General features: G+C 49.7%; 1 protein-coding gene across 1 annotated transcript in view; it reads right to left on the bottom strand.

The window, feature by feature from the left end:
• Positions 1–285: 285 nt before the first annotated feature.
• The window catches only part of snapc4 (small nuclear RNA activating complex, polypeptide 4), a 27,699-nt gene continuing 10,738 nt past the window's right edge, over positions 286–17,246 (bottom strand). The window contains exons 15-23 of the mRNA XM_078245517.1: positions 16,394–16,488; positions 16,091–16,185; positions 13,605–13,717; positions 11,702–12,619; positions 10,497–11,261; positions 9,447–10,106; positions 7,136–8,018; positions 6,208–6,476; positions 286–1,318 (exon numbers count right to left, since the gene is read on the bottom strand). Coding sequence (XP_078101643.1) covers positions 1,223–1,318; positions 6,208–6,476; positions 7,136–8,018; positions 9,447–10,106; positions 10,497–11,261; positions 11,702–12,619; positions 13,605–13,717; positions 16,091–16,185; positions 16,394–16,488 — 3,894 coding nt within the window. The 3' untranslated portion in view covers positions 286–1,222. The remainder of the gene's footprint in view (positions 1,319–6,207; positions 6,477–7,135; positions 8,019–9,446; positions 10,107–10,496; positions 11,262–11,701; positions 12,620–13,604; positions 13,718–16,090; positions 16,186–16,393; positions 16,489–17,246) is intronic.

Here is a 17,246-nt window from a genome sequence, read left to right as displayed (position 1 = left end):
CCTGTATGAGAGGACTAGTGTACTGTATGAGAGGACTAGTGTACTGTATGAGAGGACTAGTGTTCTGTATGAGAGGACTAGTGTACTGTATGAGAGGACTAGTGTACTGTATGAGAGGACTAGTGTACTGTATGAGAGGCTAGTGTACTGTATGAGAGGCTAGTGTACTGTATGACAGTGTCTTGAAGCAGATGCGGACAGCACCTGGTAACCAGTGAAGAGAGCGGAGGAGCGGTGTAGTGTGAGAGAACTTGTGAGTATATCGTCTTCATAAAACAGCAAATATTCTAGTTTCACATAAACTCTCTTTATTACAAAATAATCTGCTCATAATTATTATAATAATTACAGAACATTTTCTTTACAGAAGCTGAATCAAAACGACACAACCAAAGATAACAACACATTTAATAAAGTGACGTTTTCACAGGTTTCTTAACGCACCACAGAGCTCCAAACATTCTGCTTCACATCGCTGCCCATCAGTCCTTCCTGCACAAACTTCCTTCAAACTTCATTTACTAATTGTTACGCAATCTATTTTACTGGTTTCCTTTGCTCTTGTTGGTGCATTTAAGGACACTCAGACATTTGAGAACAAGCGGCTGATTTAGGATCTCGGCCATCAGAACATCTGAGACTACATCTCCAGTGTTACATTTTGGTTTTTAAGTGTTTTGAGCAAAAAATGTGATCTGTGCAAGTGTTTTTATCTCCAGTAGAAGAACTAATCTCTGTTTAAACTAACACGCCCAGAGGGGAAACACCAGAGCAGGAGGAATGAGAGGGGGAAACACCAGAGCAGGGGGAATGAGAGGGGGAACACCAGAGCAGGGGGAATGAGAGGGGGAACACCAGAGCAGGGTGAATGAGAGGGGGGAACACCAGAGCAGGGGGAATGAGAGGGGGAAGACCAGAGCAGGGGGAATGAGAGGGGGAAAACGCCAGAGCAGGAGGAATGAGAGGGGGAAACGCCAGAGCAGGGGGAATGAGAGGGGGAACACCAGAGCAGGGGGAATGAGAGGGGGAAACACCAGAGCAGGAGGAATGAGAGGGGGGAACACCAGAGCAGGAGGAATGAGAGGGAGAAAGTAGCAGTGGAGATGCAGCCTTACTCTCAGATTTGAGATCTGTGACCAAAACAGAACTGAAAACATTTCTTTCAGACCAACTGTCTGTTTGAACTCTTCCAACATGTTTAACGAGGTGTAGATCTGAGCTCTCATTGGACAGAGACCGTCTGGTCCGGCGTGCTGTTGTTGATTCCTGAGAAGTGATTGGCTGAAGCTCCCGACCCGTCACACAGCAGCAAAGATCTCTGCAGATTAAATAAGAAATAATGTCAAATACATACACGCAAACCAACAAAGACCGAAACTACTTCAGAAATGATTCAAACTAAGGAAGTTATTCATGTTCTTAAATACATTTTTATCTCAAATTTCCCTTTTTTATTTCACGATACTGTTGACACTGTGTTAATATGATGAGGGCTGGGTATTGTTACCAGTGCTAAAGCCATACTTTTAAAACCGTCCGACATGTTATTGCTACGGCCATATGGTCAAATTAAAATGATTTATTTCAAATGTAACGTAAGGTCTCCTCTGTTTCTTTAGCTGCAGACTGTTAGACACACGTCAGCATTTAACCGTGTTTGGACTACCGATGCCAGGCTAACGTTAGCTGCTGCCAGGTGTAACGCTAGGCTAACGTTAGCTGCTGTCAGCTGTAACGTTAGTGTTAACTAGCGTCCGGTGCAGCGATGCTTCTGCTGCCTGGAACGTCTGTTTCAGACGCAGGAAGTTAGGAGGAACCCAGATCATTAAGTCCAGTAGATCAGCCCCTGTTAAGTTCATTAATTAATTAATTCATTAATAAGTTCATATGGTTTTCTACCTGTTTGTTAGTTCTGTTTTCCTTTTTTATTAGGATACTCACAGTCTCGTCTAGGGTTGGGTACCGAACCCGGTACTTTTACCGGTACCGACTGAATCACGTCGGTACTACCGAGTATTGGTTCATGTAAAATCAAACGGTGCCAAATTTCGGTACCTGAAAGTAAACGCAAGCTTATCTGTCCTCTCTGCACGCGCAGAGGTGCGGACGGCGCGAACTAACTACGTCAGCTCTGCAGTTTTGTTGAAGTCACAGTGAGTCACGGCGATGCCGATGAAATGGTTTCAAGTGTGGTTACAAAACGTCACGCAGACACCTTTCACTGTGATAGGATTATGGAAGCATGATTATGATTAATGGCGAGGCGAAAGCAGTCGCGGTGCTGTTGACGTTACACTTCCTCTGAGACAAGCAGGCACAACGGTGGTTTCTGTGCCCTGGGGACTGACTGACAGGCTGAGGTTGTAAGGCAACGCAACTTTTTTTCTACAGCAGCTTTCAACAACAAGGCAATTCAACGTGCTTTACATGAAACATTAAAGAGAAATTAAAAACAGTCATGAAAATAAAACAGGCTAAAAAAAGAACAATATACACATTCAAAAACCCTATGAGTGACCGAGGAAGAGATGGAGTGACCCTGCCCGGAGGAAGCCCGGGGCCCCCATCTGGAGCCAGGCCCAGATGGAGGGCTCGTCAGCGAGCGTCTGGTGGCTGGGTTTGCCACGGAGCCCGGTCGGGCACAGCCCGAAAAAGCTACGTGGCATCCATCTCTAGAAGGTTGGACTCTTTTCTTCTCCAGAGTTGCCCAGGGTGTGAGGCGCCGGGCGGGTGTGGGGATACTCACAAGCCCCCGGCTGAGCGCCGCTACATTGGAGTTTAACCCGGTGGATGAGAGGGTCGCCTCCCTACGCCTACGGGTTGTGGGGGGGAAAACTCTGACTGTTTGTGCATATGCACCAAACAAGAGTTCAGAGTATTCGGCCTTCTTGGAGACCTTGAGTGGAGTCCTGCATGGGGCTCCAGTCGGGGACTCCATAGTTCTGCTGGGGGACTTCAACGCGCACGTGGGTAATGATGGAGACACATGGAGAGGCGTGATTGGGAGGAACGGCCTCCCTGATCTAAACCAGAGTGGTTGTTTGTTGTTGGACTTCTGTGCTAGTCATGGATTGTCTATAACGAACACCATGTTCGAACATAGGGATGCTCATAAGTGTACTTGGTACCAGAGCACCCTAGGCCAAAGGTCAATGATCGATTTTATAATCGTTTCATCTGATCTGAGGCTGTATGTTTTGGACACTCGGATGAAGAGAGGGGCGGAGCTGTCAACCGATCACCATCTGATGGTGAGTTGGGTCAGGGGGTGGGGGAAGACTCTGGACAGACCTGGTAAGCCCAAACGGGTAGTGCGGGTCAATTGGGAACGTCTGGAGGAGGCCCCTGTCCGACAGACTTTCAACTCACACCTCCGGCGGTGCTTTTCGTGCATCCCTGTGGAGGCTGGGGGCATTGAACCCGAGTGGACAATGTTCGAAGTTTCCATTGCTGAAGCTGCGGTGAGGAGCTGTGGTCTTAGGGTCTTAGGTGCCTCAAGGGGCGGTAACTCACGAACACCGTGGTGGACACCGGTGGTCAGGGAAGCCGTCCGACTGAAGAAGGAGTCTTTCCGGGATATGTTATCCCAGAGGACTCCGGAGGCAGTTGCAAGGTACCGAAGGGCTGCAGCCTCTGCCGTGAAAGAGGCAAAGCAGCGGGTGTGGGAGAAGTTCGGAGAAGACATGAAGAAGGACTTTCGGTCGGCGCCAAGGTGCTTCTGGAAAACTGTTCGCCACCTCAGGAGGGGGAAGCGAGGAACCATCCAAGCTGTGTACAGTAAGGATGGGACGCTGTTGACCTCAACTGAGGAGGTAATAGGGCGGTGGAAGGAGCACTTTGAGGAACTCCTAAATCCGACTAATACGCCGTCTATGGTAGAGGCAGAGCTGGAGGATGAGGGGGGATTGTCGTCAATTTCCCTGGTGAAAGTTGCTGAGGTAGTTAAACAACTCCACAGTGGCAAAGCCCCAGGGATTGATTAGATTGGTCCAGAAATGCTTAAAGCTCTGGGTGTGGAGGGGTTGTCTTGGTTGACACGCCTCTTCAACATTGCGTGGAAGTCTGGGACGGTGCCTAAGGAGTGGCAGACCGGGGTGGTGATTCGCCTTTTTAAAAAGGGGATCCAGAGGGTGTGTGCCAATTACAGGGGTATCACACTTCTCAGCCTCCCCGGTAAAGTCTACTCCAAGGTGCTGGAAAGGAGGGTTCGGTCGATAGTCGAACCTCAGGTTGAAGAGGAACAATGCGGATTCCGTCCTGGTCGTGGAACAACGGACCAGATGTTTACTCTCGCAAGGATCCTGGAGGGAGCCTGGGAGTATGCCCAACCGGTCCACATGTGTTTTGTGGATCTGGAGAAGGCGTATGACCGGGTGCCCCGGGAGATACTGTGGGAGGTGCTGCGGGAGTACGGGGTGAGGGGGTCCCTTCTCAGGGCCATCCAATCTCTGTATGACCAAAGCGAGAGCTGTGTCCGGGTTCTCGGCAGTAAGTCAGACTCGTTTCAGGTGAGAGTTGGCCTCCGCCAGGGCTGCGCTTTGTCACCAATCCTGTTTGTAGTATTTATGGACAGGATATGAAGGCGTAGTCGGGGTGGAGAGGGGTTGCAGTTCGGTGGGCTGGGGACCTCATCGCTGCTTTTTGCAGATGATGTGGTCCTGATGGCATCATCGGCCTGTGACCTTCAGCACTCACTGGATCGGTTCGCAGCCGAGTGTGAAGCGGCTGGGATGAGGATCAGCACCTCTAAATCGGAGGCCATGGTTCTCAGAAGGAAACCGATGGAGTGCCTTCTCCAGGTAGGGAATGAGTCCTTACCCCAAGTGAAGGAGTTCAAGTACCTTGGGGTCTTGTTCGCGAGTGAGGGGACAATGGAGCGGGAGATTGGTCGGAGAATCGGCGCAGCGGGTGCGGTATTACATTCAATTTATCGCAACGTTGTGACGAAAGAGAGCCGAGCCAGAAGGCAAAGCTCTCAATCTACCGGTCAGTTTTTGTTCCTACCCTCACCTATGGTCATGAAGGCTGGGTCATGACCGAAAGAACAAGATCCAGGGTACAAGCGGCCAAAATGGGTTTCCTCAGGAGGGTAGCTGGCGTCTCCCTTAGAGATAGGGTGAGAAGCTCAGTTATCCGTGAGGAGCTCGGAGTAGAGCCGCTGCTCCTTCGCGTCGAAAGGAGCCAGTTGAGGTGGTTCGGGCATCTGGTAAGGATGCCCCCTGGGCACCTCCCTAGGGAGGTGTTCCAGGCACGTCCAGCTGGGAGGAGGCCTCGGGGAAGACCCAGGACTAGGTGGAGGGACGTCCAGCTGGGAGGAGGCCTCAGGGAAGACCCAGGACTAGGTGGAGGGACATCCAGCTGGGAGGAGGCCTCGGGGGAGACCAAGGACTAGGTGGAGGGAATATATTTCCAACCTGGCCTGGGAACGCCTCAGGATCCCCCAGTCGGAGCTGGTTAATGTGGCCCGGGAAAGGGAAGTTTGGGGTCCCCTGCTGGAGCTGCTACCCCCGCGACCCGATACCGGATAAGCGGACGAAGATGGATGGAAGAATAAAAGTTACAGTGAGTAAGAAATTAATCATTTTTCAATGTAATAGGTTGTAGGGACGGGTTTGGGAGGAGTTTTATTTTTATTTTGTTTAATTTCTGTCAGTGTAAAACATTCTAAATAAATAACATAATGTTCTAAGTAAATAGGTAACTGACCCTATGTTCCAGTAGAACTACATGAAAATAAAATAAAATATTATCATTAAAATAAATCCAGCTCCTCTGGCTCCACCTACAGCCTGGAGAGAGATTTACAAACATCCACCACTCCATGTTCAGATGCACCAATCAGGGCCAGGGGTGGTGGGGGAAGGGGCTTAGGAGACCGTTTTGAGCTTTATCGGAAAGGGGGGAGGGACTGAGATGATGTTGAAATTTTGGCTAAGTCCTGGATCTTTCCAATCCTACCTACAGCACCTTTAAGGTTGACCCGTGCTGAACACCAGAAGAGTCTGATTCAGGGTTGTTAGAGTAAACTACCATGAAAATAAGAAGTGACAAATATTTAGAGTAAACTGAAACTAAATAAAAACTTTCAAGAAAATATAAATTGAAACTAGGTCTGCGGGTTAAAAAAGCGAAACAAAATAATAAATCATTTGAGTTTTAGTTGAAGTAATTTAGGGTTGATGTTGTTAAATAAACTGCTGGACTCGCCTCTGCTCTCCTCCGTCTTCCTCTCTCTTTGAGCGTCTTCACGTCCACCTCGTCCTCCTCTTCCTCCTCCTCCTCGCCTGCAGTCTTCTCTCCGATTGGCTGCACGGCGGCCAGGAGGGCGGGAACAGTGAAGCAGGACAGGAAGCGGGCCTTCAGCAGCTGGTAGGCGGGGTTACTGGAGAACCGCTCGGCGACCAGCCGCCGCGCCACCGCCACGATCTCGGCTGCCTCCTCGTCCTCCTGTGGGGGGGCGGAGCTAACCGACGCCGCTGCAGGTGGACAAAATAAATTCTTGTTACTGTTGTCATTACATCCTTAAGGGTGTTTAAAACCAATGTCCTAAATGGATTAAAATATATAATCATGATTTTTATCTGTTCTAAATGTTCCTTTGAAAGAGTACTTTTCTAGCCTGGGTAAACCCTGACGGACTTCCATTCAAGCCCATTTACAATGTTTCCAAATCGAGGCACCAATCACAACTGTTGAGGCGGGCTCTACACCAATCACAACTGTTGAGGCGGGCTCTACACCAATCACAACTGTTGAGGCGGGCTCTACACCAATCACGACCGTTGAGGCGAGAGGCATTTGAACGGCGTCTGTTGGTGACGCCCCTTTGGAAATGGGCTGTGAATGAAGCTTCCCCAGACCCCCCCCCCTCAGTTACAGTTACTCTCAGTTATATCTATTATAATATATTGTGTCCGCCTGCTCCTTCTCAAACTACTACGAATACTTTTTTTGGTTCTTTGGTAAAAGCTGATTGATTTGTCGGTTTGTGTTTTAATCTTTGTGTTTTTCTTTTGTTTAGATTTTTTTCTTTTATAACATACTTTTGATATGAAAAAGAAGAGAATCCACACATTAACCCACCGTGAAAATAATGGTTAATTGCAGTCGTAGCCGTAGCTGTGGGGTGCGTTACCTGGAGTGTCCTCGGCTGGTTGGAGGTCAGAGGTGGAGTCCGGCAGGTCTGAAGACGGATTGGATGTCCTCTCGGTGCAGCTGCCAGGTCTGTTTGGGCGTCGGGGTTGGGAGCGCTGACTCAGCAGCTTCAGGAATGATTTGGTCAGAGACTTCTTGGCCCTAAGCAGCGCACTGAGTGTGCTCAGACTGCTGACGAAGGGCGGCAGGTAGGGAAGAGCCACGCTCAATCCAGGTACCACCACGCCCCCCTGACCGCTCAGCCAATCCTTCACGGCGTCCTGGGACTCAAGGAACATCAGGGAGGGATCGAACTTCAGTGCCTCCCGCCTGAGGGGAGGGGGTGCTGTCGGGTCCGCTGTCACTGTGCCTTTATACGGCAGGAAGAGTTTAGAGGGAGGCGGGGGGAAGCGGGGGTTTGAGACTGGTTGCAGGATGAAGGCTGGGGGGTGGGGCCTGAAGGCAGAGGTGGGCCGGGCAGGAAGAAGGTGTGGCTGATTCATAAAGAGGTGGTTTACGGGGACAGATACAGGAGTGGTGGGTTGGGGTGCGGTAAATTGCGGGCTGCCAGCAGTGAATTGCAGAGCGGGCGTGACCGGATGATTCAAACCATTCCCGCGTGGAGCTTGGAGGCGAGCGTTTGGTAGCAACGCCAGCTGCAGGCCTGGCTGAGGGCCTGGCTGAGGGCCTTCTGTCAGCTGGACCAGACCACCGGGAGTCATGACCCACATCGACTGACTGGGAAGTAAATGGAAGCCGCGGGGTTGAATCACCGGCTCGTTCTTCACAATAACTTTCTTTTTAGCGCGAGACTTACGAGGGCGCTTCTCCTGAGGGCGCTTCTCCTGAGGAGGCGTGGAAGCTTTCTTCTTCTTGGCTTCAACCTGGAAACAAAAAAAAATGGGTGGAGTCAGACTCAGGCTATGTTAGCTGCCAGCATCTGTTTTACATTATAATAATGAGGTAACAAAATAAGTCTTGACACAACCCAGTCTCACGGCAGTTCGTGTAAATGTCACATTATTTTTAATCTATTGATACGTGTTCACGGGGACTGTTTCTCGTTTTTTAAGTGGTGGCCAGCACGAAATACACACGCCAGGAGACGGCTGAAAAGGACGCCCCATATGCCGGGAAGCGGCCGCTGGGGACGCGACTACGGGAAAAGGATGCCTCACACGCCAGGAGACGGCCGCTGGGGAAGCGCGACAATAACGGGACGGTTGTGATTAGGAAGACTACGGGAAACAAAACGCCACACGCGGGACGCGATCCCCGCTCGTCCGGGTGAAAGTCCTGTGTTGTTTGACCCAGCCACCTGACATTTACACGAACTGCCATGAGACCGGGCTGCTTGACGTTCGGTTGATGCCGTTCAGGAACCAAATGACAACACATTTACCCATCTCCTGAGGTGCGCAATCTGGGCGTCACTCTGGACTCCACTCTCTCCTTCCAGTCCCACATCAAAAACATCAAAAGTCCGCCTTCTACCACCTCAGAAACATCGCATGACTCCGGCCTTCACTCACACATTCAGTAACGGAGACACTCATCCATGCCTTCATCACCTCCCGTCTGGACTACAGCAATAGTGTCCTGTCTGGACTGCCCACCAAGGTCCTTAGCAGACTCCAGTATGTCCAGAACTCTGCTGCCACATGACGCCCTGGCAGCATATCACTCCCATCCTCCAACAACTCCATTGGTTGCCAGTCAAGTCACGCATCACCTACCAGATCCTCCTGCTCACCTACAAATCTCTCCATGGACTCTCACCACAATACCTCACAGGTCTCCTCCACCCCTCAGTCACGTCCCCTGTACCTCCCAGATCTCCTCCACCCCTCCACTCAGTCACGTTCCCTGTACCTTTCAGATCTCCTCCACCCCTCCACTCAGTCACGTTCCCTCTACCTCCCAGATCTCCTCCACCCCTACACTCAGTCACGTTCCCTTGCTGGACACCCCGCGCACCAGGTTGCAGACTTTTGGGGACAGGGCTTTCTCTGCCAATGCTCCCACACTCTGGAACAGTCTACCACTCCACGCCCGCTCTGCCCCATCCCTGCCCATGTTCAAAAAGCACCTCAAAACATTTCTTTTCACTAAGTCCTCTGACCCCTAATCCCCCCTCCCCCCCTATTTGTTAAGCAACCTTGGGTACCATGAAAGGCGCTATATAAGTCCAAGTTATTATTATTAACAACACACTGACACAGGGTTTCGTTACCCAACCCTATTGTTCACTGTTTACATTCATTACATCACGTGTTAAAAACACCTGGCTGGGACAGAAACACCCTTCTTACCCTCGCCTGAGTGGCTTCCTGAAGATCTTTGACCCTCTGAGTCGGTTTCCGGGTTCTCTTTCCTTTCTGGTTCCCACCTGCAGCTGTCTCGCTCTCACATTGGTCATGTTGACTGCTTGTCACGCACGGCTGCTCCTCCACCCTCTGGGGAGGCTTGCTGGAGCCAGAGTCAGTGCTCGGTTGAATTGACTTTGAGCCACGTTGACTCGGGGTAGGGCCTAGATTAATAAAGGTGTAGTCATGATCTTTAGGGGAAGAAGGAAGTAGGCTTAATGTGGAGGAAGCAGGCGGTGCTAAACTGAGGTAATGGGTTGAGGACACACTCCTATCAGAGCAGGCTGCTGTGGCATTCAGGGGCAACCGGGACGAGTTCACAGGTATGACTGTTTGGGAAGGAACGGGGACGACTGTTTGGGAAGGAACGGGGACGACTGTTTGGGAAGGAACGGGGACAACTGTTTGGGAAGGAACGGGGACAACTGTTTGGACTGTTTGGGAGGAAACAGGTAAGTCTGTTTGGGAGGGAAAAGGTATGTCTGTTTGGGAAGGAATAGGTATGTCTGTTTGGGAGGGAACGAGAATGTCTGTCGGAGGAGAGTTTGTGTTCTGGATCTGAGCTTTCTTTCGCGGAGATGAAGCAGCTTTCTTGTTGGCTTCAGCCTGAAAGGAACCAAAGTCAGTCAGTCAGTCAAGTCAGACGGATTACATCATATTAATAGTTAATTAATTAGGGATATTACAATACCAACTTTCATCACTACTAAAAACCCTATCACTATACTGATTCATATTTTAAGAAGCTACAAATGATATCCAGCTACAAAAAAAGCCTGAAGTTAGAACAGAAGTACAGAAAGTGGTTTCGATGCAGATGATATACCATCTCGTCTTGTTGGTGTAAACTGGCAGCTTGAAAGTTTACACTCATCTCGTCCTGAATCTTTGGTCTGGACTGGGCTTTATATGCCTGCATTTAATGTGATTAAACTGTTGGACTACTTACCATTGAATCATCTCATGACAAGAATTTAAAAAAACAAAGGCAGTTACCCTGGCTACGATGGCTTCTTGTAGAGCTTTGGCCTTCTGGCTCGGCTTCCGAATCCTCCTTCCATCTTTAGTCGCACTGTCCTTTGCCCCATCCACACCGTCGCTTGCCCCGCTCATATCCTCCCCACTCTGGCTGCTGCTAACAGCCACTTGATTCTCTGCCACCTTTTTCCTCCCCCGTTTGGATGAACTAGAGATGGAGCTAGACGGACTGGGGCAGGTGACGGAGGCAGTGGATTCGGAGGGAGCAACGTGCTGACCGGGCTGTGCAGAAGCAATAGAAACGTGCTGCTGGGCAAGGTAAGGGGCCAAAGCAGAGACAGGGTTTTGAGTCAAAGGTACAGCTTGTTGGCGGAAAGCGACAGGGGAAGTGGATGTGGCATTCAGGTGCATTCGGACCACAGAGACAGAAGAAGGGACACCCAGTCGGTGAGACGCAGGATGTGCAGGATAGGGAGATGTGACGACCGTCACAGGTGGAGGTCTGCGTGCAGCTGTGTTCAGGGCAGAGGGAGACATGAACTGGATGGGGGGAGCGCAAGGTTGCGTGACAGGAATGAAGACAGGTTGACGAAACAACATCCCAGGATTCATCTGCTGAGGCATCTGAAGAAGAAAGCCGGAGTGGTTCTGAGAGGGGAGCGCATGTTGCTGTCGCAGCATGAGTTGCTGCTGTCGTGCATGCTGTTGGACCAGCAGTTGTTTCTGTTTAGCTCTCTGTTGTTGCTGCTGGAGTGCCTGCAGCTGATTCAGGATCAGTTTGTGCTGCAATCAATCAAATTAAACTTTATTAGTATAGCAATTTTCATACAATAGTCATGCAACACAAAGTGCTTCAACATTATAAAAACAGACAATGTCACACACCCACACAGTCTCAGCAGGTCTTTCTCCTGTTGGTCAAATGGTCCTTTCTTTGTCCCCGCTTTTATCATGTCATAATACCCCCCCACACACACACACACACACACACACACACTCACAGAAATACATACACAGAGACACACACTCACAAAAATACACACACACACACACACACACACACACACACACACACACACACAGAAATACATACACAGAGACACACACTCACAAAAATACACACACACACACACACACACACACACACACACACACACACACACACACACACACACACAGGGTGAGGAAACATGAACCAGCATAAAACCAGCAAAACCCCTAACCTGCAGGTCCAGCTCCTGCTGCTCCACCTTCATGGTTTTCCTCTCATACAGTATTTCTGCAACAGTCTTCGTCCCGCCAGTGGACGCTAACGGCGGCCGCGGCCCCATGGTCACCACCTTCTTCCTGCGCTGCTCTATCATCTCCTTGCAGCCCAAGGCGTCCACGTTCTCGCTCTGCAGAAGGAGCAGGAAGAACGGAGTAGAGAGAGGCTCGCGCTTCTCCCTCTGCTCCCTCAGGGCGTCGGCCGCCGTCACTTTGCGTTTCTTCTTCGCCTCCGCTGGGATCAGCAGGTGTCCGATCCACGGCGTCACCGCAGCCTGCAGCTTGTAGCCCAGACTTTTGTCCATCACTCGACCCAGCGGGTTATTTTTGTCGATCTGGATCTTCCCTCGGGGGCTGGCGTGCTGGCTGTCGGAGTTTTTCGCCTGCCGTTGCAGGTGTGTTTGGAGCTGGCTCTGCGTCAACATCATCATGGTGCTGTTGCCATGGTGACCCTCCCACTGCAGCTGTCTGGGACGCGGCCCGATGATCACGGAGCGTCCGTATTGGCCCACGATGGTCGAGCGCACACGTACGGGATTGTCGGCAACGGCAGAGGAAGGTAACTCTGCCGGTCGAAAGCTCAGGGAGCTGTTACTTTGTGCTTCTTCGACTGGAATCCACTCCTCCATGGGCGGGAAGATGTACTCTTCCTCCTCCTCCTCCTCCTCTCTGATCTGCACTTCCTCCTCCTTTTTCTTCTTCTCCTCTTCATCACTGTCCATGTACTCGATCACCATGGCCTCGTCCTCGCTGCTCTCCTCCTCGCTCATCTCCTCCTTCTGTAGTTTCATCAGGCGTTTCCGGATTCTCTTCCTGGCCGGCCCCGCCTTCCTCCTCCTTTTTCCTCCGCGATTCTTTGGAGCTCTTTTAACTTTCTGTTGAGACATAGAGAGAGAGAGAGAGAGAGAGAGAGAGAGAGAGAGAGAGAGACAGACAGACGGAGAGAGAGAGAGAGAGAGAGAGAGAGACACAGACAGACAGAGGGAGAGAGAGAGAGAGACAGAGAGAGACAGACAGACAGAGAGAGAGAGGGAGAGAGAGACAGAGACAGACAGAGAGAGAGAGAGAGAGAAAGGGAGAGAGCGATAGAGAGAGAGAGACAGAGAGAGACAGAGAGAGAGACAGAGAGAGAGAGACAGAGAGAGAGAGACAGAGAGAGAGAGAGAGAGAGAGAGAGCGAGAGAGACAGAGAGAGCGAGAGAGACAGAGAGAGAGAGAGAGAGAACCAAGTGGTTTTATCTCCAGTAGAAGAACTAATCTCTCTGCCCACTGCTGGTAGTTACCATGTTAACATTAGGAGCAGGGGGAATGAGAGGGGGAAACACCAGAGCAGGGGGAATGAGAGGGGGAAACACCAGAGCAGGAGGAATGAGAGGGGGAACACCAGAGCAGGGGGAATGAGAGGGGGGAACACCAGAGCAGGGGGAATGAGAGGGGGGAACACCAGAGCAGGGGGAATGAGAGGGGGAAACACCAGAGCAGGGGGAATGAGAGGGGGAAACACCAGAGCAGGAGGAATGAGAGGGGAACACCAGAGCAGGGGGAATGAGAGGGGGAAACACCAGAGCAGGAGGAATGAGAGGGGGAACACCAGAGCAGGAGGAATGAGAGGGGGAACACCAGAGCAGGGGGAATGAGAGGGGGAACACCAGAGCAGGAGGAATGAGAGGGGGAACACCAGAGCAGGGGGAATGAGAGGAGGAAATGTAGCGGTGGCGATGTGGCCTCAGTCCCATGTCTGTATTTCAGACAGTTTGAGATCTTTATTCTAATTCTTATAGGAATATTAGGGCCCTTAAAGAGATACAAATTAAACATGGAGTCATTGGTCCTACAGTCTTTGTGTCCAGGTGAGGTTACCTGAGCAGGTGGAGGGGGTGGAGGTGGTGGAGGTTTGCTCAGTTTCCTCCACTCTCTCAGACACTGAGCGTCGTAACGATCAGGAATCTCTGCAGCAATCTTCGCCCAGCGACCTCAAACACAAAACACACACACATTAGATTTTTTTCCCCACAAATGCTTTACTGTTTAACTGAGGTGTGTGTGTGTGTGTGTGTGTGTGTGTGTGTGTGTGTGTGTGTCTGTGTTGTGAGAGTGTGTATGTGTGTATGGCAGAATAGAAAATCCAAAGCGATCCAAATTATTCTTAACAACAGTACATATCCTAATGCACCAGTTTGCGCAAATAACGCACCATCTGTGCAGAAATATTATATCTCCAAATGCGCGCCTGAGAGGCCTTAAGGTATGTTAAATGCACCGCCATGGACTGGATCAACTTGTACACCGGTACAAGTACACTGGTACAACTTAGCCAACTTGGCGCATCGCTGTTCACTGCCATTGAAGTGAAGAAAGTGGTCAATAACCTCCCCAATAATAAAGCAAGCGGACTTGATGGTGTGACTTATGAAACGGTGTGTCCGATTCTGAACATCTGTCTGGAGAATGGTAAAGTTCCAGAATCATGGAAAGGGGCCTTGATCCATCGTATCCCCAGAAAGGAGAATATTCCTGATGATCCGTCTACCTGGAGAGACATTTCTCTACTACCAACAGTATATAAGGTATTCATGAAATGGATGCTGTCACGAATACTTCCCTGGTTAGTAGAGACAGGAATACTTACATCAAAACAGAAAGCATATATCAACAGGCAGGGGATGAATGAACACGTCTTCTGTCTTAAAACGGGAATAGACGACTTCAAACATTCATCTGCCAAGTTCTTCACTGTCTTTTTGGATTTCCATCACTCATTTGGTACTTTGCCCCATAATGTCATGCTTCACTGGATGAAATCAGACGACCACAGCTGTATGTGGACGTAGTTAAAGACGTTTATAACAACTCTTACATCCAAGTCATATGTGGAAGCTCCCTAACCGATCACATACCACTCCAAATCAGCATTAAAACAGGATGCCCGTGGAGCGCCATTCATTTCACACTGGCCATTAACTCCTGGATGATTTGGAGGTGCCAGTGCGCACCAGCAGGTGTGCGATCCCCAAATCCAGTGCAAGGCTTCGCGGACGATGTGGAGATCTCCTCAAGACATGAAAGTGTAATCTCCAACATGCTTCTCCACACAGATGAGTTCATACGGTGCTCAGGTTTGGACATCAAGCATACAACATGTGAAAGACGGAGTGGAGGAAACAGATGGTACAAAGCTAAGTCTGACAACCCCCCCGCCTTCTCATTAATGCAGAAACCTATCTGACTGTATGAACACCACGAAACATATCCTTATCTGGGTCAGACATTTAATGTCAGTGGCGATTGGGAGGAACAGATCACAGAACTGTGTCACGAGTACACCCAAAGACTTGGACTGATTGATTCTGCCCCCCCCATAATGATGAAAACTGAGGCCATCAGGCTGATTGCAGTGGCTAAAATCCAACACCACATATTCCACAACACACGTTGTTGGCGATGAACAGTGAAACAGTGAAGCTGGTGAGGAAATGGCTCTGTCTCAATACTCGCACAACTCGGGACATTATTTCCTGCCGTGTAGGGACGGGGGTCTCGGGGGTCTCAAACATCGAATGGCTTTACACGGCTTCCAGAACAGGGCACCTTCTCAACATGCTCAACAATGACGATACAAGTGGTAGAGAGCTATCACGCCAACCGCTGTTTCTACATCTACAGCGTCGTAACATACCTGCTGCTTCCACAAACGAGCCCTAGTTTCTTGGATTCAAACTAAAGCAGAACGGAAAGCTAGACAGCAGAGCAGCCGGATTCGGAGCGTGCTCTGACCGGCTGGATTTAAATGATCTTTGCCACCGTACAAGACTCCAGCTGTCCTGGCTGGGACCCGACGGAGCAGCAGTCGCTCTAAACGACAATATAATCATTGATCCGCTAGTTTCTACCCTGGAGATCCTCCATAAAGACATTACATCCCACCTGATACAGATTAAACATGCAAGAGCCTCAGTTCTTCCCCTTAGACAGACCCAAAACAGACAGCACTGGACGGGCCTCAGCTGACTCCAGCTGACCACTCTGTATCTCATTCTGTCCTGACAAACCCCTCAATCTCAGATGACATCCTAATATTCATGATTAAAGTAAGATTACAGTGTTTCTCAACCAGGTATAATCTGGCAACATGGTACCCATCAAAGTACGACCCCGACTGCATATTACTCCCAACTCATCAGGAGAATCAGTAGTAATAGTAATATGTGCCTATGTAAATCTGTCACCTTGTCAATAACGCTTCTCATAGGATTTGGATCTTGTATGTTTTCTTGCGATGCCTTTTAGATCCAAATAAAAGAATTCAAGTGTGTGTGTGTGTGTGTGTGTGTGTGTGTGTGTCTTACCGACTCCGTGTTTCTTCACCAGCTGTCTCAGCAGGTCTTTCTCCTGTTGGTCAAAAGGTCCTTTCTTTGTCCCCGCCTTTAAACAGTCATAATACCTACACACACACACACACACACACACACTTAAAACACTTACCAGGGATCTTTATTCTTAAACTATTCCAACATTTTAAAATAAAATCAAACTTTTTATTAAATTATCCAACTTTTTTCCAAAATAGAAAACCACCCGATCACTAGTGGAGACACGACAGCCATCTTTAGATCCAGACTGGGCTCTTCTATTGTCCAATCAGCTCTCACCTGTCTCTGCAGCCGCTGTCGGTGCGTCCAGGAACCTCGAACCGGATCTTCCACCAGTCCTTCTCTCCGTAACGGGACACAGCCTTCAGCAGCAGCTGACAGACAGACAGAGAGAGAGACAGGTTTGGAGAGAAAGAGACATCCAGGGACAGAGATAGACAGGTAAACAGAAACACAGAGAGAGAGAGACAGACAGGGAGGGAGAGAAAGAGGGAGACACAGAGAGAGAGAGACAGACAGGTAGGAAGAGAGACAGCAAGACCGAGAGAGAAAGACAGACAGAAAGAGCGAGAGACAGACAGGTAGTGAGAGAGACAGCAAGACAGAGAGAGACAGACAGGGAGGGAGGGAGAGAGACAGACAGGAGAGATTGAAAACAGTTTTTATGAAGACAAAAGTGGAAACAGACATGAGGAATCAGCAGACACTGAGCTAACGTCATGAGGAATCAGCAGACACTAAGCTAACGTCATGAGGAATCAGCAGACACTAAGCTAACGTCATGAGGAATCAGCAGACACTAAGCTAACGTCATGAGGAATCAGCAGACACTAAGCTAACGTCATGAGGATTCAGCAGACACTGAGCTAACGTCATGAGGATTCAGCAGACACTGAGCTAACGTCATGAGGAATCAGCAGACACTGAGCTAACGTCATGAGGATTCAGCAGACACTAAGCTAACGTCATGAGGAATCAGCAGACACTAAGCTAACGTCATGAGGAATCAGCAGACACTGAGCTACCGTCATGAGGAATCAGCAGACACTAAGCTAACGTCATGAGGAATCAGCAGACACTAAGCTAACGTCATGAGGATTCAGCAGACACTAAGCTAACGTCATGAGGAATC

The sequence above is a fragment of the Sander vitreus genome, unplaced genomic scaffold (genome assembly GCF_031162955.1).
Source record: "Sander vitreus isolate 19-12246 unplaced genomic scaffold, sanVit1 ctg559_0, whole genome shotgun sequence".
In the NCBI taxonomy this organism is placed as follows: domain Eukaryota; kingdom Metazoa; phylum Chordata; class Actinopteri; order Perciformes; family Percidae; genus Sander; species Sander vitreus.
Note: the sequence above shows the minus strand (reverse complement) of the source record. Positions and strands in the feature narration are given on the sequence as shown.